At 45.6% G+C, this 26,848-nt stretch overlaps 1 protein-coding gene across 5 annotated transcripts; it reads right to left on the bottom strand.

The window, feature by feature from the left end:
* Nucleotides 1-755: 755 nt before the first annotated feature.
* Nucleotides 756-25,919, bottom strand: itprid2 (ITPR interacting domain containing 2). Of its 5 annotated transcripts, none has more exons than XM_028393108.1 (23): nucleotides 25,798-25,919; nucleotides 21,993-22,121; nucleotides 21,338-21,499; nucleotides 20,645-20,687; nucleotides 18,779-18,828; nucleotides 18,544-18,597; nucleotides 16,024-16,063; nucleotides 15,789-15,884; nucleotides 12,843-12,902; nucleotides 12,609-12,756; nucleotides 11,452-11,512; nucleotides 8,034-8,141; nucleotides 7,548-7,899; nucleotides 7,269-7,470; nucleotides 6,876-6,927; nucleotides 6,447-6,529; nucleotides 4,553-6,283; nucleotides 4,034-4,093; nucleotides 3,719-3,843; nucleotides 3,501-3,615; nucleotides 2,703-2,768; nucleotides 2,233-2,595; nucleotides 756-2,060 (listed from the first exon to the last, which is right to left on the bottom strand). In XM_028393108.1, exons 2-23 carry the CDS (start codon nucleotides 22,048-22,050, stop codon nucleotides 1,974-1,976), a joined length of 4,116 nt encoding a protein of 1,371 aa, XP_028248909.1. In that variant the 5' UTR covers nucleotides 22,051-22,121; nucleotides 25,798-25,919; the 3' UTR covers nucleotides 756-1,973. The 5 variants fall into 5 exon arrangements, with proteins under 5 accessions (XP_028248909.1, XP_028248910.1, XP_028248912.1 ...); XM_028393109.1 differs by having other exon boundaries at nucleotides 22,005-22,121; XM_028393111.1 differs by lacking the exon at nucleotides 12,843-12,902.
* Nucleotides 25,920-26,848: the final 929 nt, after the last annotated feature.

Raw genomic sequence — 26,848 nt, 5'->3', positions numbered from 1 at the left:
GCTTACAAGACATCAGTACAAAATACACATCTGCATTATTAAGACATCAACAAAAATTAAGAGACACCAACAGTAAGGTGTAATTAGAAGTGTGGGAAAGATTCTTGATCAGTTAAAAAAAAAAACACAAAACAGTGAGTGCTGTTCCAGCAGAGCAGAGTTTGTGATCAACATGAAAAATAAACAAAAAGTCAATAAACTTTGATGTATTGTTTTTCTAAAGATCAAGAACAAAGACATTCATGCACAAAAAAAAAAACAGGTGTTGAGGAGCTGCCTTTCATTGCAGACAGCTCCCAGGTCGCTGACGGCGGTGCTTTCAGAAACCTGTGAGACAACATACAGGCTCTAATCCTGAAGAGATTAGTGATTAATGGCGCTGTGATCAAACCTTTCACTGGATTCTGTGAGAAGAGGAAGAACCTTTCTTCAGATTAATCTGTATTTGACACGCAGTTTGATGACTGAACACTCCTGAAATGTTAGCAGTGATTTATTGACAACTTATTAACAATAATCTCTCTTTATATGTATTATTTATGTTCACATTATTGCACAGATGTGTGATCAGACAGGGTGAAGCTAACATTGCTAACACATCAGAAGCTTACTAAGCCCCTTCCTCTGACCAGCTACATCATCATCATCACCATCGTCATCATCACTGTTACCATGACAACTTACCAAGACCTCCGACCTCCAGGCCTCAGCACCTCATGACCTAAGACCCGATCACCTGCTCAGTTTGAACCAACACTCGTACACACACACACCGGGCTTTCCTACAATTTCAGGAAGCTTTTTCTTAGCCTAGCCTAGCTTAGCACAGAGAGTGGAGCTGAAAAAAACGATGGTTTAAGCTACAGCTGCTACTGATAGCATGCTAACAGATGCTAACACTTTTATCTTTTGAACGTCTGTCCTTAATGTGATGGAATTTAGCGATTTAGTGAGACAACAATGAAACTGAGATTGAGCAGTGAATGAGGTGCAAGTAACAGAAGCATGATGATGATGACGATGATGTGATGATGATGTAATTAAATCCTTTATATGTGTACTTTAGAACCATCATAAAGGCGAAATGTGCATGGAATGGGTGACTCTGAGCTCAGTTTGGCCCTCAGTTGATTCATTAGAGGCTTTAGGGAATGTAAAGAAGGCATGAGTGCATAGATTAAAGGACGATTAAGGCATTAAGGCAAGCTCAATTTAAGATAAATAATAATTCTCTCTCTTCCCTTTTCTTGTAGGATTTCTGCCTCTACTCAACACCATTTAAGACGAAGAGGGGCTTATTTGTGGTGTTCACAGCACTTGAAACTGACATTTCTGTATATATCATTTATAGCTTCAAGGTAAAAGCCTCAGACAGACGCAACACATTGTGGCTCCATGTGCTGCATTCCCTTAAAAGGTAGAAAAAAACATCTTCTGACACGTTTTAACTCCAACATCTGTTGATCATTCAGACTTTCTTTGCTGTAAGCACCACAACATAAACACACTTTATCGTCCTGATGAGTTGGAGGCACACCTGACAACACAAACAGCTGACAGATCAGAAACATATAAAGTATTATTTGTAATGTGGGTGAATGGACCCTTTCATTGATCTGCTTTTGAACACTGATGTCACGATTTGTTTTATAAAAAATATATATTTATATCGGCCTAAACAGGCAGTATGAGACAGCCCTAAGTATGTCTCAGGTTTTTGATCTCGGTCATCTTGATGGAGACATTGACAGGACTGGGATTAGTAGTGGTGATACTGGTAGCAGTGTTTTTAGTGGTATTTAGAGGCTCTGGACCACAGGTGGGGCGGGGTGGGGCGGATGTGTTTATCATCAGTGTCACAGACATACAGTGTTACTGACACGTAGTGTTCCACAGTGTTGCTCAGCTATACAGTGTTACAGACAGGACAGTGGTGTGGTTAAGGCTAAAGGTGAAAGAGACTGTTGTCATGACTACAGGGGGTGTTGCCGTGGCACCACAGCAGCCATCAGCTCGCTGTAGATCTCCCGTCGGACCTCCTGCGCGACGCTCTCTCGAATCTGAAAAAAAAACAACAGAGGACAGAAGTGGTAAAAACACACTTTAAACGGCCCAGGAGGAAAACGCTTCAGTCGGTCATCTGTCGGTGGAAACAGGAAACGACAACGTCCAAGAAACTGGACTGAAAACAAAAAGTACAACAGGAAGCGCGTCGGAAACAGAACATGTTACCTCTCTGATGAGCTGCTGCAGGTTGTCCACTTTGAGTCCCTCCACAGCTGGAGCTTCTCCTCCTCTTGCTTTTTCTACTTCTTCTTCTGCTGCTGCTCCTCCACTGTCCCTCTGCCCCTCCTCCTCTTCGTCGTCCTCCTCCTCCTCCTCCTCAGTCAGTGTAACAGGTCGAGGAGGGGGAACAGGGTTTATGTTGATTGATGCTCGATACACTCCTTGTTTATGCTCACCATCTCCTCCTCCTCCTCCTCCTCTTCCTCGGACTGGACTGGAGGCCCGTGATGAGGGGTTGGTGGACGGGGTGTGGCCACCATAACTGAGCTCTGACTGGAGGAAGAGCTGCTCTCTGAGGAGGTCCGACATCTGGACAAGCAGGAAGGAGGGGCACGTGAAGACATTTGAAAGTGTTTATAGACGTGTGTGTATATATGTGTGTGTGTATATGTGTGCGTGTGTGTGTGTGTACTCACCGGCTCCATGGCTCTCAGTGCAGAGGTGGTGGACAGACTGTCAACACTGCCGTCTTTATGAAGACCCTGAGGAAGAAAACAGAATTATGACACATTGTCTATTTGTCTAATCTGAGTACAGAATGTTTAGATGGTGCTGTGTGTGCTTTGCTATGTGTTGTGTAAATAAACAAAAAATGTAAACTAATATTTGGAATAAACTGATGAATCTGAAATAGATGTCACATGTACATACATTCACTGCATGCATTAATGCCACTATAATTGCACAATTTGGATTCTTTGCCATTATTGTTACGATACCTCTACACTCAACACAAACTCATCTGTGCAAACTGTGAAAAGAAACCTCTACTGTCAGCTTATTATGGAGAGGATACACATGCAGAAACTTAACACTTTCAATATACAAATTTAGCTTATTTATAAAGGCTAGTTAAAAAAATGAGGAAAAAAAAAACTCTAGTCAAACAATTACGTGGTAAATCTCGATCACAGACACCCCTGTCATGTGATACTGGAGCATTTTCTATATAATGTGATTTATAATTATGACTTTCTAATCTTAAACATGAGCTTGAGCTGCTGCTGAAGGAGAGACGCGGCAGATCAGACGGTTTATGTTATGCAATTGCATTTTAAAAAAGCGCTGCCAGGAAACACAAAAGACAAATACTTACACACACGGACAGCGTATGTGTAACTTTGTCCAAACCTTTGTGTGTATATATACACTGAGCCGGGTGTATTTACTTTTTTAATGTGTACATATGCTGTGTGTCTGCAGTGTGCATTTACTCTACGACGTGCGTTGTGTGTCAGCTCTATCAGCCTGTCCTCCAGCTGTTGTTCCAGCTCCTGCAGCTCCTCTCTGACCGCCGACCTCAGAGACTGAAGCTGCTCCACCTCCAGCCTGCAAACACACACACACACACGCACACAAGTTTACTCACATACATCCACAGCCCAGGTCACTGTGACACATCTACAGTATGTGTTTGCTGTGTGTGAGTCACCTGTCTGCAGGGCTCAGGTGTTTGTAGACCAGGGCCTGCTGTCGGATGATTGACAGCTCCAGGTCCATCATCTGACTGCGGAACAAGTTCAGACTCCGCCTCTTCTGCTGGAATTCAGCTAAAGACTGAAAACAGAAAGAAGTGCAGATTGCAGTATTTGCATACACCGTGATGGAAAATAATTAAATATGGATCAGACAGGTCAGAGGAACGTCATGGAAAAACCAGTGAACGCTAAACATGGTGAGGTTTAAATAGACTTCAACAGGGACAAACCCTGCTGGGTTTAACCCATGCAGGGACTGTCATCAGTACCTGGTGGTTGGGCAGACTCCCTCTGTGTTCGCTGAACGCATCCGGAGTGTCAGCTTGGTTCTAAAAGGAAAGGACAGCAATGTGAGGAGAGGAAGTGGAACATGACAAGGACATGTTTAAGAAAAATAAAGAAAATACGTTAATAAAGCGAAAAAATGACCTAATTTTCTGTCTAAAGCATTCATTAACCTTTAGACTGCTGCTTCTAACCTCTAAAGCCTTAAACCATCAGAGAGTTTGAAACACATCTTTCTTTAAAAAAAAAACAATAAGCAGAAGAACGGTTATAGTCATAATCATCTACTTGTCTCAATTTAAAAATCTACCAAAAGGTCTGCACAAAGAAGATTCTGTAAAACACAAAATATTCTGCACTCCTGAGCACAACTAGAAGGCCGTGAATAACACAACTGATAAATACAACCTTGTAAAAACAGGTAAAGTAAGATAAAGATAAGATAGGATAAGATAAGATAAAGTATGGTAACACCTGTGTGAAAAGAAAAGAAGAGAACCAACCTGGTTCAGACTCTGAACCGTTCCTTTGATCTCATGCAGAACTCTCCTCAGCTGCATCTCGGTGCTGGACGTGCCCTGGCTGAGTCCTGGACCTGAAGCAGCAGCAGGAGTATGTGTGAGCCCTGGACCAAGGGGTGATCCAAGGCCTGAGAGGAAGCCCGGAGCAGCAGGTACAAGCCCTGGGTGAAGACTGTGTTCTGGAGCCAGTGGTGGATACTGAGGGAAAGGATGTGGGAAGTGTGGGTTCATGGTGTACCCTGGGTAACCAAGGTAAGGCGAGGCGAACGGCAGGCCGTGAGGAGTGGGATGGTACAGTGATGGGTGACTGTACGGATGACCGTACCCGTGGAGGGGCACCGGGGGACTTCCAGGATGTGAGTGACTCAGACCGATGTGGTGAGGGACTGCGGACGCAGAGGCCTGATGTAAGTTGGACAGGCTGCCGTGTGGGGGTACAGGGGAAGTTGCAGGGTGGTGGAGACTGGTTAGACTGGAATGGTGGTTTAAGGAGGGGTTGTGCGGGTGAAGGAGGTTAGGAAGACTAGTGTACGGATGGAGAGTGGAGGGATACTGCAGATTACAGGGATATGGGCTGGTGTTGAAGCTGGGACTAGGATTAGGGCTGTGGTCAGAGAACTGAGCGGACCGGTTGGGATTAGGAGACATCATCTGCCCTGGATTCCAACCCTGCTGGTTCTGGTTGGCGCTCAAATTCTGCTGGAACTGGACAGGCTGCTGCTGATTGGATGAGAGATCAGGAACACTCTGGGTGCTCCAGGAGTGGGCGTGGCCTCCGGGTGACCAATCAGGAGGAGGGCTGGAGCTCTGCAGGGAATAGGACGACCGCATCAGGTAGCGAGGGATGGGCTTAGGAGGAATGGCAGTCGTCGTTTTTTTGTTAGATGAGGACGCAGGGTTAATGAGCAGAGTAGACAGACAGATGCTTGTTCTTTCCTGCTCCTCCTCGTCCTCCTCCTCCTCCTTATCTTCCTCCTCCTCTCCATCTTCATGGGTGTATTTATAAGAGTACCTTGGTCTGGTGCAGGATGCATGGCCTTGTCCAAACTGGATCCTGACAGAAGACACGACCCTGGAGGGTGAGAGGAGCGAGGACGGCAGGGAGGACGACCTCTGCAGGGGAATGGTGCCACGTCTTCCTCGCCCTCTTCCTGGAGTTTGGAGTGATTCGCTGCTCTGGGGTTCGCCCTGCTGGCCCATCTGACTCAACTGGTTCCGTTTGGCTCGGTTTAGAGCACTGAGAACTGGGGACGGTGGAGCGACAGGACAAAGTGAATCAGAACCATCTACTTTGTCCTCAGCGGACGCTCCCTCTGTGGGCAGACTTGTGCCTGCTGCAGTCTCGGACAGGTTCTGCGTTTGTTCTGGTTCTTGTGCTGAAGACTGATCCTGGGTGCCTTCTGGTTCCTGTTGTGAATCTTGCACAGCTGCGGACATATTCTGAACTGTCTCTGGTTTTGGGTCCTCCTGCTCCCTTGCTGGTCTGCTCCTGGGAAGATGGTGAGCCGTGTACTGTGGAATCTGCTCTGAGCTGTCTTTAGGCACCTCTTCATCCTTGGACCTGCCACCATCCTCACCAGGCGCCGCCACTTCCTCTTGGCCATCTGGCAGAATAAATGCAGGCTGGTCCAGAGCATGAGGCGTGGCCACATCTTGTGAAGGATGCGAGGTCACAGTGGTCTCACTGTCACAGCTGTCGCTGCTTTCCTGTATCTGATAAACAAATCCAAAATGAATTGTCCTTTCGCAGACATTTATACCCATTTCATTTTAATGTTTAGGTTTTATTTTGTGCTCTTAACATGCAAATAATACACACATGCACAATAATACATGTTTTTTTATATCGATATCTAAGACACAAACTCTGACAGACCTTGAAGCAGCTGTTGCAGTCAACAGAGGGCTCCTCAGCAAAACCACTGCTGTCTGACTGCTGACTGACTGTCCTCAACAAGTCTGAGAAATGAGAATGAAAAAAAATAACATGAGTCTTCCTGCAGTGCATCATCTGTCCTGCAGGTGGCAGAGTCAAAACGTTTATCCTGATCATTAAGCACAGCGTGAACAGACAGGGCGGTCTGTCCTGGCTGAGATCTACTGAAACACGTTCCCAGCATTCAGAACAGCACATTTACACAGATACTACAGAAATACAATGAACAAAGACTCAGTTCCTGTGAGGATACTACACTGATAGGATGATTCAAATAGTTCCAGAACTCTGTTTGCAAATGTTGCATTTTGTTTTGTATTGAATGTAAGCTTAGTTTGTTTACAGCGGGCTGATGAACCACAAACTCACCACTGGATCTGGACAGTCTGGATGGTAGAGCTTCATCTTCGTTACTCTGAATCTGAATGACAGACAGACAGAATTTAACATGTGTGACAGTCACCCGTCCGCCGTCCATTACACCAAACACCTGCCTTCCGTGCACTAATTCACGGATCAATGCAGTTACACTGTGGGCTTCCTGATGAGGACACGGAGCCCTCGTGCTGTCACCTCTGTGAATGTTCATATTTCTCCTCTGGTGTTCTGATACAACAAAGAAGTATTTATAGCTTTATTTGCATAAATTTGAGTGCTAGAGTTTCTTAGCAGGCTGTGTTTACTGGCAACAGGGGAAGTGGATCATGCACGTCAATGTTCACACGACACCATAACAAACGACTCAAAGATCAAACCGGTTACCTCCTCCATATCGAAAGAATCTGCGGTTTCTGTGCGGAGCTGGGCCAGCTGAGGCGGGGCCAAGGTGGGAACAGGTTTCTCTGGGGTGGAGGTCAGGTTGTTCTCCTCTTTGACCACCGGAGCTCCCTCCTCTTCGGTTCTCTGATTCTGAAGGTTAGCTGACTCTGAATGATGCTCTGGTCCGGTGCTGCTCTGTTCAGGACTGATAGGAGGTTAGACAGTGTAAGTGGCGAGGACATGTATTTGTTATTTTAGCTAGCTGACACTAGCACCTGTTACCTGTCTTCTATCAGCTCTACATCCCCATTGGTTTCCTCGGTGACCGTTGCCAGGGAAAAGTCTTTTTTGCGGATGTGTTTCTGGCTAACAGTCTCCATCTGGTGGTCAGAGTCCGTTCTGCATCCGTCCTGTTCCGGGCCAGCGTGACCGTTGGTGTGTGCGTGCTCAGAGGGGGCGTGTCCGTTCAGCTGCGGGTGCTGGTTAGGCGTCTGTGCTTCGGACAGCTCGGGGGTGTTTGCCAGCAGGTGGTGTTTGCTGATGGTTTTCTTGAGCAATTTGGCAACAGCTGAGTTATTCCTCTTCAGGGGAGGGGTTTTCTCTTCACCTCCTTCTGGTTCTCCTGCTTCTTCTCCTAAAAACAACACAAGACAAAGAAATCCGAATAAAAGCTTAATTTCCTACAGTCCATCTTCATTATACGTCCTGGTCAGTCCCTCTGCTTCTCTACGCTGACAAACTGTCCTCAGGTGCGGTCGCCATGGTTACCTTGGTCCTTGGAGCTGATGCATTGGACAGGGTGTCCAGAAACCTGACTGTAGAGCTGGAAGAACTCGTTAGCAACCGTCGTCAAGACCTCGATCTGACGGAAACGGCCTGAGAGAAACAGAAAGAATAAATAAAACACAAAGAAATGTTCTGGTGGGACACAGAGTCAGGGCTGTTACAAAGGTTAAGAGCAAAGCAGCAAGCTGAAGTCTGAGCAAGTCCGGCACCCTTCGATTTTTACATTCATTTTGCAAACTTTCTGCATGTTGGGACTGAACAAAGACGTCACAGCTGCTCCTCCCCCCTTCCTCCTCTCTCCTCCCCCCTTCGGTTGTGTAAGTTAAGCTGTCAGTGTCATCTCTAACAGGATGGCGACTTGCATACTTTCCTGCCTGCCCTCCTCCCCTCCATCTCCTCCAACACACACTGTCAAAATACCCATCAGGTCTATTATGAAACACAGACTTCTGTCTTCCGTCACTCTTTAAACAGCCCATGACTGGACCTGGACTGCAGCACAGGCCTGCTCTCATACGTCCTCACCTCTGACCTCTCACCTTTTTTCTTTCATGTAAAATCTTCAAAGAAGGACTGCTCCTCTTTTACTGTATCTGGATTAACCAGAAGATTAGGCAGACTCACATGTTCCCCACATGGTGACCCATCAATATGGCTGACTGATCGACTACAGGTTTTTTCTCTTTTTTCCCCTCATCTATGGTCTGAACCAGAATTAAATAAGCCTGAATACTAGTCTCCGTTTCACCAGGGGGGGACTCAAAGGCAACTCCAGCTGGACAATCAGGTTCTCAGAGTAAGCCGCCCTTTGCTAAGCCTGAACAGCTGCACACATCGACTCTTCTGCCTAAAAAACTCAGTTAATGCCTCTTTAAAAAGCTGCAAGCCTGTCTGTCACTCAGTCAGTATACTCCCATCTACACATGCCAACAGAACGTCTTATTACAGCAGCCAGCTGTGTGTGATGATAGTAACACTGAGCAAGTGTGTTTCCTGCTGACCGCTGACTCCGCATTATTGCTTATTCAGAGGATCCTAAAACAGGAAGTGAGAAATAAGCGAAAACCACACACACACACGTTTTTTTTTTCTTTCTCTCCATTCCAGGAGATTTTTTTTTTTTTTTGGATGGTGAGAACAGAGCTTACATAACAAACAACAACACACACATGTGTGTGCGTGTCTGGGATCCAGGGAACCGATGGAAGAGTATGAGAATGTTCTGGAAACCACAGAGTGGCCAGGCAGTGTGAAAGGAGCCCAAAACACAGATCTGGCGCTGCACACTTTCATGAAGCGAGTCAGTTTTAAACCAATGAGTGAATAAATGAATCAAGTGTGAACGCTGGGATGACGCATTACTCTTAAAGCCAAAACAATCCTTTCAAAATAAAGGTTTGTTTTTTTAACAGCGTTTAAAACCTGCAATACAAACTAATACACTCAGTAATGTGCAGCAGCTCCTCTGCTGTTTGTCATTGAGCTTCAGCGTGCGTGACACCAAACAGCTCATGACTCATACAGCTGTTATCTGTTGATAACAAGAAAATTAGGTTGCGATCCAGAGATAAGCAGAGATGGAAACACAATATTGATATGTAATGTATGAGCGGCCACGCCTGCTCTCTGCCTTCAAAATGCATCATGTTGTTTGTTTTAAAAGAAATTCAACATAAGGGGTTAATGTGTGGATGGCCAACAGACTAATCTGTATCCCTATTCATTCTAAATGGAAGGGACTGATGAGAAACCAGCGTTTCTTTGTTACTGCCGCCTCTGATCAACCACAAACTGAACAAATAACAGAGCTCTGATCTCCACATAAACTCTGGGATTGTATTTCTTACACCGACTACACCCACAGAACTCTGGTAAGATATTCAACATGTCCCAAACAACTAACCTGTCGAGGAAAATGCATGCAAATCCTGTGTACCTGCGAGGTGCAGCAACATGGTGCTGTCAGGTTACCACCCTCCTCCCTGCTTTAAAAATGAATGATTGTCTGTCTGACCGATAGACTGTATATAAAGATGGAGGACACAGCTCCACCGCCGCTCATTGTAAAAAAGTGAGGCCACAGTATCTCGCACATAGGTGCTGCCATTCTGGAAAAAAGACGCCATCTTGAAACCAAAGTCTTCTGCGTAGAGGTCGAGAGCTGAAGCTGCAGTGTTACCGTTTCACCCACTTCTGCATTGAGCCAGCAGCTTGGCTGCATTGTAAGCTACTGACTGCACTGTTACTGTATCCTTTCCTCTGGCCATCAGTAACTAGTTGGACATTCAAATGGACATTTGAACAGAGATCCATGTGGTAAAACTAGCTAACAAGCCAATAACTACCTCAAGGAAAATTTTGAGTACAACACAGAATTTTTTTCTCTGTCGATCAGGACACTATTAGCAACTATCAGCAACCTCTGGAACAGAGGCCAAAGCCATGGCAGTCCATGTAGTTTCAGAAACTGCAGTTCCCCCAGTGGCCTGTGGGGGGCTGCCAACAAAAGTGAGTCTATCTCCACAGATCTCAATGTGAAAAAAAATGTCCTATTGGGAGTTGTAGTAGGGAAGATAAGAGATGGTCTGAGCATCTGACAGAGACTCAGCACAGCTACTACGGGTGACATTATGGATGTTTTTTTTTTTTTTTTACAGTCTGTGTGACAGCATAAAAAACAGTTTTCTTTGCTTAAAAAACATAAAACACTACAGATGAGCAGTGACAGAAATCCCAGTCTAAACTGATTTACTCCAATCCACTAATTGTTTGCCTCAAATGAACTGTGACGAGTGTTGAAACAGGTCAAACAGGCATCGAGGCGTAAAATCAGACTTCATTCAGCGGTGGAGCTGCAGATTCACCTCCTCACACACACACAGAGGATCTTTGGCAAAGACTTTTTTTTACAGCACCAAGATAGTTAAAGTGTCAACAAGTAGAAGAGTGTCAGCTGCAGGTATGTGTGTGTGTGTGTGTGTCTGTGTGTGTTCAATTACTGAGCCAGTACCTCCATGTGAGTTGAAAACAAAAAGAGGCCAGGATGTTAGCGGAGCAGGTCTGTGTGTGTGTGTGTGTGTGTGTGTCTGTGGAAGTACATGTGCGCATGTGTGCGTGTGTGTGTGTGTGTGTCTGAGACAAACAGATCTTTGTCCGTGCTGGCAGTGTTGTCCAGGCAGTTGGCAGAACAGCTAAAAAAGCTGAAGGACCCCACAAAGCACCACAATTAATACTGAGGATAGAACACACACGCGGTTGTTGAGCTTCACTTCCTCCGTCTACAGTTTCAGGACATGAGTCTATGGACTTCTCATCTCTAACATGTTTAACCCTCCTCTCCACTGCAGCCGCTGAGGATGTTAACCCATAAAAAAAAAACAGAAGGGATGGAGGAACGTACTTGTCAGAGCGTAGTTGGGGTTCTCCAGTTCTGTGCGCTGCAGCTGAGCTTTCAGGTAGACCTGCAAGTGAATCACAGGAAGTGATGTCATTACCTATTATCTGTAGGTAAATGCTGTACTGTATTAGGCTGCATAGGCAGAGTTATAAAAGAGGTATGAGTGCTGCTGAGGCTGCTGCTCTGACACAGTTTATAGTGAGGGAAACACTAATTATATGCAACAGTCCTGTGTGCAGTGAATCAAGAGGGGGTCAAGCCAAAACACACACACTCCTAAACTTCAGCGAGGTTAGAAACACCACACGTTCAAATAGTAGCAGCCTCATAATCGCTTCACATAAAGTGTCACATCATCTCCCCTTCCTGCTGTATCTGCAGGGAAACACTCTGCAGATACAGTGCATTATAATTAGACACATTAGAGGAAATGCAAACTTTTTGCAAACACAGGAGGCAAATTTATCGGAATGCAGTAAAAAATACACAGCGCTGCTTGAAAGTTTGTGAATCCTTTCGAATTTTCTGCATTTCCGCACAAACATGATCCAAAAACAAAGTAATGAAAGTAAACCCAGTTAAACAAGTGTAATATTTACAGCATATGTAAAGATCAGCAAGTGTATCATGGCGTTAATCAAAGTTGTTGCTGCTCATCAGGCTGGAAAAGGTTACACAACCATCTCTAGAGAGTCTGGACTCCACAACTCCACACAGACAGACAGAGTGTGTAGAGATGGAGGACATTCAGGACCAACCTCCGCACCAAAAACAGGTCATGGCTACAAAGGAACCCAGGGTACTCTGTAAGCAGCTAAAGGCCTCTCTTAGCTAATGTTAATATTCATGAATCCTCCATCAGGAGAACAGTGAACACCCATGGTGTGCATGGCTGCCTGGCTGCAGTTTGGTAAAGCTCATGTGGACAAACCAGAGGGCTGCTGGGTAAATATTTAGTGTACAGATGAGACCAGAACACTTTTTTGGCTTAATGCTGGGAGACATAATGCACTGCATCCCAGTTTATAAACCTATCCCATCTATTAAACATGGAGGTGGTAGTATCATGGTTTGGGCCTCTGTTTTGCTGCAAAGGTGCCATAACGACACGTCTCACTCCAGAACTGGACAGATGTTCTACTAAAATGTGTTCTCCGTACCTTGATGTCGATGCCTCGTGCTGAGGAGGTGCTGTTGAAGAACCTGGATGGGATCTTGGAGGACAGATCAGGTTCTTCTCGACCAAAACCCAGATTCAAGAGGATCTCCTCGGGGTCTTCCTCGTACAGGTCCAGCAACTCTGACACACTGTGGACACACACACACACAACCAGTAACAATCCACACCCAGTCAGCTGGTGAGTTAGTCTGCTGGTTAGTTTAGTCGGTCTAACCGCAGGGTAAGAAGGATGTCCACTGGCTGCTCTTCTGACTGCTCGAACACCTCTGAAAAACTACGAGAACACAGACATCCAGTTAGTAGCTTTCACACACAGTGTGCTGTTAAGGGGTTAAAGCTGGATTTACACCAGACGCGCAACGTAAGCGTAGAGACAGCCGCGTTTCAGAGGTTTTTCAGAGGCGTATCTTCACGCTGCTCCGCGACAGATACACAACGGTTCTATGTTTGAACCGTGTTGCACCCAAGACTCGTCAATTTACACGGACAGGAAGTCCGGCTCCAGAACACCAGAGAGTTCTGTAGAATTTCAAAATAAAATGCTGTGAGACTGAACTCTCACTGATTTCTGCAACCAGCAGAGAAACACAGCCACAGTCATGTAGGAGGAGAGATTCATTTTGGAAGTAGAGATTTTTATATGATGTAACAAGCTTTTTATTCGGACCACATCAGAGAGGAAATGGCAGGGAGAGAAGCAGCAGGTGTTCTCAGAGTGGAAGGTGAGGAGCTGCCCTGTGTGTCCGTGTGTTGATGGAGTAAACTGAGGTTTCAGTAACTGCTCTGTAACCCAGCCTGATCCATGTAGGGAGGACATCGACCATCAGGTAAACAGGCAGGTTACGGATACACTGCGCTTCAGAACCGGGTCTGGTTAGGATTGATGCTGCGGTAGAGACGCGATAAAAGAAACGCGCAGCTTACGTTGCGCAGTGGTTTGGAGGCTGGTGTAAATCCGTCTGTTAGTGAATTCATTATTTGGTCTTTAGTACCGCAGCCTCCCCGATGATTGAAACAAGGCTCCGCTCCCTGAAAGAAACAAAGACCAGAGGAAACCTGACCAGCAGCTCAGCTTCAGTCCATCCAGGATCTTTTTTTTTTTTGCTTGGTTTTTGCTTTAAGACCTGGTTAGTGTCATACAAAAGCTGACATTCAGCTGTGATGTGTATTAGATCATTCAGAGGTTAATAGGAAATTCTCCTAATTCCAGGAATGTAGTCGTTATGATGTTTTAATGGGCTGGTAGCTGTAACTCTGAGGTTAAATAGCCTGATAGGGATGTACATATCTCTCCTGAACTAAACTATCTGACACTTTTATTATAACTGGAAAAGCTGCCGGAGAAGTTCCAGACACACACAGTGAGTGTCATGGCTGCGCTTTCATGTAAAGATTTAGTTTTTGTCACAAGAATGTTGCATTAATTCTTGTGACCACAAGATGCCTGGAGGGACTGTTGAATGTAGTAAACCTGGATCTGCATCCAGCGCCATTCATTCATTCATTGATATTTTTTAATTGGTGGTGCATTGAAGGTCTTTATACCACATAATTGCTGAGTGTCTGCTGCAGCAGTGAATCATTCACCCGTCCGTCCTCGTCCACTGACAGTGGAGGAGTGAAGGAGCTTAAAGCGGCTCCAGGAAGCTCTGCAGTCTGTCTGTAAATCCGTCATATTTCCACACACGCTTTTGTTTCTGCAAATCTTTCAAACACGGCCATCAATCACATAAATAACAGATTACCCACAATGCACCACTCACAACACATTATTAACCAGAACACCATTTACCACAGCCTGGCAACAGCCAGCCACCCCCCCACCCCAACGCCCCCCCCCCACCCCGCTGTGAACTCATCACCATCCACCACGGCCACCCATCGCCACCACAATCACACAGTAAGCTCAGCGGCAAACACAAATCTGCTGATGCACCTCAGACATTTAACCATTTAACCACATGTGCCTCAGTGACGGAGAGCTGGAAACCGAACACGCTGGTGACACTGAGAGCTGTTATTGTTATTCCAACCTGTCAAATCTTACTAGGAGGACGTCCGAGGGGAAAATCACGTAGCTTCAGTGCACTACAGAGAAGAAGCGCCCGCTCTCCACTGTCCAGTGCATACATGACCTGATATGTGTGTGTGTGTGTGTGTGTGTGAGGTGTTTGAGGCCAGAAAATAAGTAACTACGCTGTGACATGGATACAGTGTGCGCACAGAGGCATGTTTTATAGGTGCAAATATTTGGTTAGCAGTGGCAGCACCTTTAAAGAGCTCTGATACGACTGTCAGAGAGTGGGCAGTAAACAGAGAGGCTGATATCAGAGAGATCAAATTAGAAACTGAACCACTCAGTCGCATGTGTTTCCTCTGTTATCCCCTCATGTGCGTACAGGCAATTTACACCATCGAGCTCCACTGACAATAAACACCACCTGAAAATGTGCTACTGTAAGAAAAACTTTCGACAGACATTTGATGTTTCTAATCATCATCTGCTCCAGTCCCTCAGTTCTTGTTAAAGCCTCTAATAATCAGTTTTCATAAGGAACAGTTAGGATTCCATGGGACTAGATGGAAAAATGGTCTTTGGCTGCATGATGGTAAAACACAGTGTTTGGCTGTTCAGATGTGACTTCTTTCTTTCTTTCTCTTCTTTTGAAGGATCGCAGTGTTCCCCTGTGGGCTCTCAATGGAATCCTATCTATCTCTCTATCGATCTACGGTCACCTTGTGCAGCAACTTGCTAGATTTGTACTGGACAGTATCAAAAAAGATCGTGTGTGTTATCAGAATTTATCCATCATCAATCAGATCAATCAGGGCACTGACGAGGACTCCGTGAGTTTTGTACAGGCCACCTAAACTGGTTTGAAGTTTAATAACAGCCCTTTGTGTCTCTGTGTCCGTGTCTCTGTGTCTGTCTGTGTGTCTGTCTCTCTGTGTCTCTGTGTCCATGTCTCTCTGTCTGTCTCTCTGCGTCTGTCTCTCTGTGTCTGTGTGTTTTTGTGTGTCTGTGTCTGCACCTCTGTGTCTCTATTTGTCTGTCTCTGTGTCTCCGTCTCTCTACGTCTCTGCATCTGTGTGTTTCTGTGTCTCTGTGTCTCCACCCCTCCACCTGAGTGTTGCTGAGTTTCGACTGATGTGAACTGACCTGGACACCGTGCTGCTCTTCCCTGATCCCGTGGAGTTCATACTTCTTCCTCGCTCTTTATACTGACTCCTCTTCTGATCAGCCGCAAATCCCAAACTACACACAACACACAACACGTTACACACAGAAACATCAGCCAGAGGAGAGAGAGAGAGACAGAGACAGAGACAAAGAGAGAGAGAGAGAGAGAGGGAGAAGCTGCTGTGTACTGAATGTAAAATGAAAGTAAACTCACCAGGATTCAGCTTTATTGTTGCTGGATAGAAGATGGTTAGCTGCAGAGACAAATATAAAAATTTAAATTAATTTTATTTAATTAATTAAATTAATTGACATGAATCAGAAGGACCTCAAGCCTCCACCAAACAACTACAGCACTGCATTCCTGCTTTTCTGTCTCTACAGTGAGAGCTGTGAGCTTCAGCTATTATCTAAGAAGACATCAGTGCTGTGAGATGTTCAATATGTTCCTGTGCTGCTGGTTCTAATGTCTGAAAGGTTCAAGGTTTGTGTGTGTGGGGTGTTTGTAGCCATCAGCTCCATATTTACAATAAAACTCTCCGAGCTACAGCCAGCTGCTCCCTGCCAGGCCGAGCCGTGATCAGCTCATAAAGAGCTGCTGGATGCTTCAGCTCTTTATTGCTGCCACTGACACAAGAAAGAGTTCAGCAGGAGAACTTTCACCCTGTCAGATAACCGAGCCGTCACCTGCCTGAGGTGTGACCGCTGCTAGTTTCCATGTCAGAGGAGCCTGTTGAGACCTGCAGCGAGGTCTGCGTGAGCGTGTCTCTGTTTTCCACTTCAGCAGAGTGTCTCTGAATGCTCCCTGCTCCCTGACAGACACCCTGGATTACAGCAGCTAAGCACCACAACAGTTCACCTCCACTCACTGATTCACAGATTCACCGACATCCCATTCACCTGGAACCCATTTAATTCACTGATTCACTTCCATCCCATTCACCCGTTAACCCTTTAATCCGCTCCTATCCCGACCTGACATCAGTGCAGACGATCAGGATCTGTTCATACATGACATGATGTTAGCAGCTGCTGTGAAACATCCCACTCCCACTCCACACTTAGCAACAAGCAGCAGACAGAGTCTCACACTGAGGAGCCGACAGTGTCCTGTCCATACAACGATCAATAACTGTCCTGTGTTCGCCCACATGTCCTTATGCAATGTTTGATTTACATGTATATATATTAATGCTGTAAAGCTGCACATGTGGGCGGGTTGACCTAAAACAGCCTCTCCTGGCTGTCCTCCACCGGCTGCCTGTTTATCATAGAACTGATTTGATCATTTTATTGATCACTTTCAAGGTTGCTTCTCGTGCTTCTCTCTCTATCACTTCTATCTGCCCTCAAATGGCTCTTATTGTGTCTTTTTTAGCTTTTGACTTAGCATTACATTCTGCACTTTGCCACCCACGACTCCATTTGTCAGTGTTAACGTCTTTAAGCTCGTCACTCCTCCTCCGAGTTTATTATCCTGCTTCTCTTACATCACCAGAGCACGACTCTTTGCAGCAGCTGCTGCTGCGCCTCTATGATCACATCTACGATAACCTGTCAGCATCGACTAATTAACATCTATTCATCCCCAGATTCCATCAGCTGACCCCCAACTCTACACACACACACACACACACACACCCTCTCAGTATCAGAGCAGTTTCTGATGTGTTCAGAGCCAGTCATATGAATAATAAACACACACACAGGTCCTCAGATGAGGCTCGGTTGTGCATGCAGTGCGTCTCCACACCTCCACACCTCTGCCACTGTTGACTTTGGCGTCATGAAGAAACAAGACAGAGGAATGAAGCTGGAGCGGAGCATCACAAGACGCTCTGTTGACTCAGCCGACACTGTTTGGATTGTCAGGAGTCTGCCCTCCACTCACGCTCATGTGATCCAGCTCATTATAATAACACATGCTTAAACAAAGAGCCACAAAGTCATGGAACAGCATCGACGCCATACTGTCCCCCTGGGGGTCCAGGGGGGGTCCAAAAAAACCCACTCATTATGGCGATGTCAGTATTTAGTTGCCATTCTTCAGCCTGCAGACCGGCTGGATCGACCAGTTTCTGAGGCTTCACTTCATCCACTCAGCAACATTTTTCTTTCTATTCACTGGTTTGGAGTTATTGCAGACGTGTTGCATCACATTAATGTTGAGCAAATCACCAAAAAAAGGCAAAACCACTTCCTGTTTTTTTACAATTTCACGCAAGTGTCCAAAATTACTCACTTTATAGCACAATAAAATCAAAGTATCATCCACAACACATACACTACGGAGCACATTATCATGCATGGCAACTACACAACTCACCACCTGACACACAATGATTCTGATTAATAAGTTAAAGTTTGTTTTGGACGCACAAAGAGGACAAAAAGCGCTGACGTCAGATCTGCTGACGTCACATCCTGATCAGCAGGAGCTGCACCACCTTGTTTGGTTTCGCTCGATCGCTCTCAACACTCAACAATGGTTTTTTTTTTGTCCAAACTCTGACAGAGTGTGTTGCAGTTTTATAACCGCTGTATCTACAACAAACTGTGGTGCCCTTCCAATATCAGCCATCACTGCAGGAGAATTCACCAAAAACAGAACAGTACCCAGGATGCAGCTTTATCTTTACATCAGAATACAAAATACAGAATTAAGGGAAGCTGCTAACAATGAGCAGACTTTGCTAATCTTGTTTGTATTGTGGTGTTTTTCCCTTGAACTGACCTTCAGCTCCCAGTGAAAGGTCATCTTCAAAGCTGCAGCCGTTCCTCAGCGCTCCTGTTCACACAGAACAGTGAAGTTATGAAATGTCCTCAGTAAGCAGTGTCACACATTTACCACCATTCCCCAACAATTCTGACACACACACACACACACAGGTGGCAAACGTATGGCTATAAGCTAAAACATCCAACGACCAAAGGTTGAGTCTGTGTCAACAACACAAAGTGTAGATTACCTCTGCTGGGAGAAGCACTCTGCTCATCCAGAGAAGCTCCAAGAGGAGTCCTAGAGAGGAGACACAGAGACGGTAAGGAGTGAAATAAACTACTACGACTAGCATATAACATATTATAGCAACACGACCAGCAGAAAAAGTATGTATAAAGCCAAATGTGCCAACCCACAATGCTACCAGTGTGTTCTGGTAGCTAGTCTGCTAACTGACACCAGTCTGTTTGCTAAATCTTAGGCTACATGCTAGCACGGTAGGCAAAGTATCACATAGTAGTTAGTGAAAATATCAGCCTAGCTTAGGCTAATCACACGAGGCTAGCTGTCTGTAAAGCTACAGCTAACTATACCTTGTTAGCTGCCTGCATGACAGTCAGCTGTGACCTTGGCTAACGGCCTGTAAGACTCTACTTTTGTATTTCTCAGGAGAAGGCTAGCTATCCCAAGCTAACAAGGCTAAGAGTAGCAGCACAACTGCAAGGAGGGCTAAATCTACATTATCTAGTCTAACTACCAATTAACCAAAAACTGACTAACCCAACACCAGAACCCATCACAACAATTAACCCAGGCCAACTGGCAGGCTAAGCCTTACTAACCCATGTTAAATGGTCGCCAGGTTAAAACTAACACCGAACCTGTCAGTGGAATGAAGGCTAGCTATCTATGTCAGACAAAAGCTGTATAGCCTCTTCCCAAAAGATGACTATGCTAGCGCTACATGGCCAAGTAAGCCAAAATAACTGAGCTAAGTCTAAGTAACCCATGCTAAAGGACTGTCAGGCTAAGTAACCTAAGCAAACTATCTCAAGCTGACTCCAGGTCAGGTCAGGCTGATGTTTTACTCAGTTAACCAACACTAAATATCCCAGGTTAAATCCTGTTTTGTAGCCAAGCCTCTGTGTTCTACTGACCAGACTGACTGTCCCAGGCTAACTAGCTGACTAGGCTAGTTGACAGTAGCAGCAAGGCAGCGGGTCTGAGCTGCTGTCTACAGCCGGACACTGGAAACACTGAGCTGTTACACAACCTGCAGCTCTTATCAATGGGACAAACTTCATGCCACTATTCCACACACACACACACACACACACACACACAGACACACACGCGCGGTTGTGTAACAGTGCGCAGCCGCAGTGTTTCGCTGATCCTCCCACTTTCCACTGACAGCCATGTTGGCCCTGGGCCCCCTGCCCTGCAGCTGTTGCTATAGTAACCTGTGATTCAGATTGTGCCAGTCCTGTTGCCGCGGTGATGTTGCAGCCAGCGTGTCAGAGCGCTGCGTAGGGTTGTGAATGACAGCGGTTAGAAGTGTGTGTGCGTGTGATAAGAGTGTTGACTCTGCAGAAGGAACCCCTCCTCTGTTTACTCTCCTGTCTTTTTTCTGCCTTTCTTTCCGTCTTCTGTCGGCTTCTTCCTGCATCTTTCTTTTCCTTCTTACTTTCCTACTGCTCTATGCGACCTATCTCTGGGTGTGGGTCTGCTTCTTTTGTGTGTGTGTTGTCTGGGGTTCTGTGTGTTGTATGTCTAGGTGTGGGCCGTGTGTGTGTGTGTCAGTTCTACGTCAGCGGCTGATAAAACCGCTCCTAAGTACACACACCTCCAGACAACAAAGAAAACACATCAATAAACCAATGAGCCACAAAACCAGTTAGCCGGTCTGTCACTCAAACAAGTCAGAACTTAAAGGTCCATACCACTGTTTTTCATATTCCTGATCATTCGTTCATTTTTCATATCATTTAACAGTTTGTGGCTTAAACTGACATTCATGAGAACAGTCAGCACCGCAGGCTAAAACATTAAAAAACAAAACATTAAAAACACCGGTATGGTCCTTTAATCGGGCGAGGAGTGTGTGCCGTACCTGCATTCACTCAGCCAGCTGGCGATCTTGTTAGGAACTTGCCCTGGCAGAGAGAGACGCATGTTAAACAGGTCGCCAGATGCTGCACTGTGCAGTGATTACAACATGCTATAAACCCATGACAGCGGTGCCAGACTTCAGGATTAACTCTTCACTGATTATGGTGCCAGGCTGCACTTTCACAGGTTTACACAAGGACGTTTGTTCAGGTCTAGTTCACACCTCTGTAGCTATGTTCATGGATCAATATGTGGATTTTTTTCATTTGTGGAATAATCTAATGATCGTTTCCCACAAGCTTCTGTTCAGTGCTGACAGTTTTAGATTTCCTAGAAGTGTCTGTCTCACTGAAAGTTTCCCGTCATGTAGGAAGTCCTCAGGTTTCCCTGCTGCACCACTGCTGGGAGCTAAAGGATAAAATCACCTTGCTAACAATACCACTGCTAATGTTCAGCATCTTAGCTTAGCTTGTTGGCAGCTTTGCAGAGGCTGACAGGAAAGGCTGACATGATGTTTTTACATTTTCCTGTTGACTAAAGCTGCCGTTTCAGGCGCTGCAGAGACTCTAACGCAGGTGTGATGTGATAAAATCATCAGATAACCAGAAGGATTCCGTTACAGACAGTTCACTGCCGACACAGGGTCACAGACATGTGAAGTCCAGCTGCAGCGCTGGCTTGTTGTCGGTCTAACCTGGTTCCTCCGAGGTTCTCCGTGTCTCCCCGTTTCTCTGGCTCTGCTGGGACCCCTGGGGGTCGCAGTGCTCCGGCTTCGATTCCTGCCAGATGGATTCTTTGCTCTGAGCCCAGGCTTGGCGCCGCAGACAGGCCATAGTGACCGGCTTCCCTCTGGGATCTGATGATCAATGAATCAAGCAAACTGTCCATCAGCACGCGTGCTGTGAAGCTATCGATCAGGTTTAGCAGGCTTTCAGCAAGACAAACCGGAATCTATGCCTGAGTCAGTGAGAAGCAAACACAGCAGGGGGTTCACAGCCTGATCCTGGGGGGTGTGGCTGCTAATTATTTCAGTTTGGATCCATGAGTTTATTCTGTAAATATTTTACTGAATCTACATTTGGTACAGTTATAAACTGGCTACAAGTAGAGTGGAGCACTTCATGTATCTCAGAGGGACTAAAGGGAGCGAGGGATGGACAGGCGGCTCGGGGAGGTGTCCACGGTAATGAATTCCTTTTAGAGATAAGGTTAGTAGCTCCATCATCATCCAGGAGGGATCTGGGCTTCCCTGCTGAGCCTGCTGCCCCCCCATATGAATAGACTGATGGATGAACTGACTATGAGGACATGCAGCTCATGGTTTCCCTTTCAGGGGACTGTGTACCCACCTGATGACCCACCCTGAGGAGCAGCACTGGCTTCCACCCCCACAGCTCCACTCTCCATATGTGTGTCTGGTTGTGGTCAGTCTGAGCAGACTGACAGCGTTACAGCAACATCAGCAACAGGTAGCACGCCTGCAGGGAGAGAGAGAGGGGGGAGAGAGAGAGAGATGAGTGTGATGCACCAACAATACTGGAGAATAAAAGGTTAAAAAAAACGCTGCCTGGTGTCATATTCTTAATATCTGCTGCTGCATTGGAGTGATAAACCGAGAACTTGAACAACATGCAGCATGGATCCACCCTTCTCAGCACACTCTGGTCTCCTCAGTACAAACTGAGCATTTCTTTATCACCACAGCCTGCCTGAGTATTGCTGCTGACCTTGTCCATCTCTTTATGAGCCCAGTGGACGGCTCCTTCCAGCAGCCATGTGACACAGCTCCTGTCCTATCAGACCTTGTGTTTCTTGTCTGCTCTGGCTGACTCTGTCTGTAGTTTTATATCCAGTTATCTCTCTCTCAGCTTCAGTCACTTCATGTTTTGTCTTGATGACATATAGAGCTGCGTGTCATCAGCATAGCTGTGGACATTTCTGCTCTGTCTCCTGTCTCCATCGTCCTGCGACCCTGTGCTGAATGATCCCCCACCCAGCTGTCAATCACTGATCAATTTTCCAAGTGTCTCTTTGCTGGAAGTAACAAACCCATGTGTTTAACTGAGCTCCACGCTGGAGGGATGAAACAGAGAGAGGGCAGTTTGTGGTGAGAGGAGAAGAGGAGAAGATGAGAAGATGTCTTTATTATTGATGACCCAGCTGACATTACACACACACACACACACACAGGGTGCTTCTGAACACTGAGACACCCAGCTCTGATTTTACAGATGAATTCTTCGAGGGTAAACTACAGCGGACAGAAAACATGGATTCAACAAACAAACCACAGAAGTCAAAACAGAATCATGCTTAAAGAGCCACGGGGGAGCAGAGGGGGAGGAGGAGGAGGAGAAAACTGGAGGAGCGTGCAGCCAAATCTAAAGGAGAACGTGTGAAACAGGAAACAAGTGTTTACAATGAAGGACAGAACAACTTCCTGTCCGAGAGAGAGAGAGGGGGGGGGGGTTATTTTTAGGTTCTTGCAAATTCAAAACAAACTGGGACGCCAGAAAATAACAACAAGCACACAGAGAGTGGACAGCAGCGACGTCCTCCACAGGATCACCGATGTCCTCCGTCCTCATAAATCACTTAAAGGAGGTCATGGAGACGTTTCATCGAGACAGAAGGAGGCCTCAGCTGTGACATGAAAGGATCCAAACCACGATGATCATCATCATCAAGATTAAACTGAACTCATTTAAACTTAGACATTCCCACATGGCCACATGTCAGACTCCCAGATGTGGGTCAGCATGGTGGAGCAGATCCAACCAGCTCACCTCCGTTTCCATAGCAGCCAGCAGAGATACAGGCGGAGGGGGTGGATGACAGAGGGCAGAGGAGAAACACTGAGAACAAGATGGAGGTGAACCTCGCACATCTGGCTAATGTCATGACTCTTCATCACTCCGAGCTTTCAGGAACATTCATATAAAACTAAACATCTGAAGGAAGCCAGAAATGATGCTTCAGCTTCAGCTTCAGCTTCAGCTCACAGGGACACAACATGGCAACAACCAGCCACTAAAGCACCGTGTAACAACAACAAACTACACACAACCTGAGGATCACAATGTGCCAGCTCACACACTGACAATGATCCGAATATTCATCACTGCTACTACTACTGACAGCTTATTACTGACTAAGCATGAAGTAACTATTAAAATGTACAAATACACATAATATAAGCAGGAGGAACTCCACGCTTGGCTCTGAGCTGAACCTGCAGACTCTCTGTCTCTCCTCAGTTTAATCTCACTGTAAACTGGACGTCTCCGACAGGAGAGGGTGGCCCACTGTTTCCTGACCTGTCCACTCAGACACAGACCAGACCCACAGGTCACAGATGGAACGCTGTCCCCGACGGCAGGACAGAGACTGCACACAGACTCCACAAAGAGACTCACCAGAGATTCCACAGAGAGTCCACAGAGACACCTCCACAGAGACACCTCCACAGAGAGTCCACAGAGACACCTCCACAGAGACACCTCCACAGAGAGTCCACAGAGATTCCACAGAGACTCCACAGAGACACCTCCACAGAGACACCTCTACAGAGACACCTCCACAGAGAGTCCACAGAGACTCCACAGAGAGACCTCCACAGAGAGTCCACAGAGACTCCACAGAGACTGCACAGAGACTCCACAAACAGTCCACAGAGAGTCCACAGAGACACCTCCACAGAGACTCCACAGAGACACCTCCACAGAGACTGCACAAAGACTCCACAGAGACACCTCCACAGAGAGTCCACAGAGACTCCACAGAGACTGCACAGAGACTCCACAAACAGTCCACAGAGACTCCACAGAGAGTCCACAGAGACACCTCCACAGAGACTGCAAAGAGACTGCACAGAGACTCCACAGAGAGTCCACGGAGACACCTCCACAGAGTCCACGGAGACCGCACAAAGACTCCACGGAGACACCACAGGGAGTCCACAGAGACACCTCCACAGAGAGTCCACAGAGACTGCACAGGGACTGCACAAAGTGTCCACAGAGACTCCACAAATCACATCACAGAGGTGTTTACCTTCATGAACATTAGGGACAACAAACTATATTTAACATCAAAATTGAACTTTTTGCATTTATACAATTTTTTCCCCAAATTTTTTTTTTATTTCATGATTTGACGTTTTTCCTGTCAGAAATCAGAATAAATGACACTTCTAAACTGTTGGTGTATATTGACATGTATAAACTGGCAGGGTGAAATGAAATTAAACAGCACGCCAAAACGGTTAAAACCAGCTCCACCACTTCCACAGTAAGATGCTGAATAAACATGAATCGATGACTAATACTAATTATTGGAAAATGACCCATCATCACACTCACAGCTGCACTTTCACTGTGATTTCATTGTATTGTTTATATGTTACATAATGACCTTTATAATTTAGGACTTAACTGTTTGTATAAACATCAGAGCAGTGACTGCATGTAGGTCCTGTACGTAGAGTTAATCATTTATGTGAGAAGTTAGCTGGCAGTAAATCACTTGGAGCTGAGTGACCGACGACTTTATCTGTCCCCAAATACATTAACAGATCAATAAACACACTGCAGCACTGAAGGAAATCGAATTAATTTCAATTTAACAAAAAGTCAATAATAATATTAATAAAAAACATTTGACATTAAAATTATATCAAAATTTCATATTTAAATTGTTTTTTTAATTATTTCTAAAAATCAATAAACTCCCAGTCTCTGCTTCATTCACTACCAAAAACAAACTGATCCATTAATCAATCAATAAACTGTCGATAATTAGATCCAGTGTAAAGACGCACTTTTTTGTCAACATGTTTTTACAACACACACACACACAGTCAGGAGGACATAACAGATGTTAATCTGCCTTTATATCTTTAAATCTTCTGATTTAACTCTTTCAGTCTGAGCTCTGCTCTCTGTGGACCCGCCACCAGACTCCTCTGCTCTTTCTCCAGATCAGACTAACTTGTTGATCCTGTTCCTGCTCTGTCTGTGTGTCTGACACGGAGGACAAGACCTGACAGCAAGAAGCAGCGAGAAGCAGCAAAAAGCGGCTCTGCACAGCCGCAGGCAGCCGCAGCGGCTCCGCAGGCCGCGCCGCCGCTGTCCGCGGGGCTCCGGGGGGACTCACCGTCATGGTCCTCCGCTGTTTGCGTCTCTGATCCCGAACTGTCACAAATGTCCAAACTTTTCTAAAAAACACTCCAACATTCCTGCTTCCGCTTCCTGAAACCAGCAGCAGCAGCAGTGGCAGCATGCAGGGAGGAGGAGGAGGAGGAGGAGGAAGGAGGAGGTGTGTCCTCCAGAGGCTGCAGTGGAGGACCAGCGCCACCTGCCGGACAAACTCTGTCCACACAACACACCTGAATATGTTTGTCATGATTAATTCTACATTCATAAACTATAGGCCTAGTTCACAGCAATTATATATTTTTCATTCAATACATTTTTTATTTTTTTTATTAGGTTGGTGTAAAAAAAACGCTTCATATTCCCAGGAGTGAATTGGTTTAGTTTGATCAACCCAATAATATGCTGTTAAATATTGAATATTGATTATTATGACTTTGTTTTTGGGGTAAAATAAAGAAGATTATTTCATCTGAACTATATGGCGAGCCTGCAGTACCGACACCTACCGCCAGATGGAGCCCTTTAAACACCTTTAAACTTCACATCTGAACAGGTCCGGTCAGCTCATGGATCATACTGAAAACAACACGCTCTGCAGCTTCCTGTTCACTGTGCTGTGAAACTGAGACAACAACAACAATCTGCTGCTCTGTGTGGATCCATTTAAAATTTGAATTTAACCTGCATGTTTCTTTATCTGTCTTATTTAAAACTAAATGTTTTAATTGTCTGAGGCTGTTTAATTCTCCATATTTATTTAAGTTTTCACCCCTGGATTATTGAGCTGCTCTGTTTTCTACCCCTTTTAAAAATAAGATGGTTTATCCTGGGTAAATAAGTAGCATTAGCTGTTAGCTTCTATTAGCTGTACGTAAACATTGATTTATATAGATGCTGCAGTATAAACTGTTGATGTGGGTTCCATAGGTTTTACTGAAAAACTTGGGTAATCTGACCTTCCACACACACACACACACACACACACACAATAATGATTCCTATTCAACATTAGATGCTGTTTGTTCACTTTGCTTTGAATAACAACAGAA

The sequence above is a fragment of the Parambassis ranga genome, chromosome 21, assembly GCF_900634625.1.
Source record: "Parambassis ranga chromosome 21, fParRan2.1, whole genome shotgun sequence".
NCBI classification, from domain to species: domain Eukaryota; kingdom Metazoa; phylum Chordata; class Actinopteri; family Ambassidae; genus Parambassis; species Parambassis ranga.
This window is presented reverse-complemented; position numbering and strand designations above follow the sequence as displayed.

Coding starts and splice junctions, on each gene's coding strand:
- itprid2 (XM_028393108.1), bottom strand. CDS start 22,050: ATGGAGAGTGGAGCTGTGGGGGTGGAAGCCAGTGCTGCTCCTCAGGGT. Junction 16,064..18,543: donor CCTTTCACTGGGAGCTGAAG/GTCAGTTCAAGG, acceptor TTGTCTCTGCAG/CTAACCATCTTCTATCCAGC. Junction 7,900..8,033: donor CATCAGCTCCAAGGACCAAG/GTAACCATGGCG, acceptor TGTTGTTTTTAG/GAGAAGAAGCAGGAGAACCA.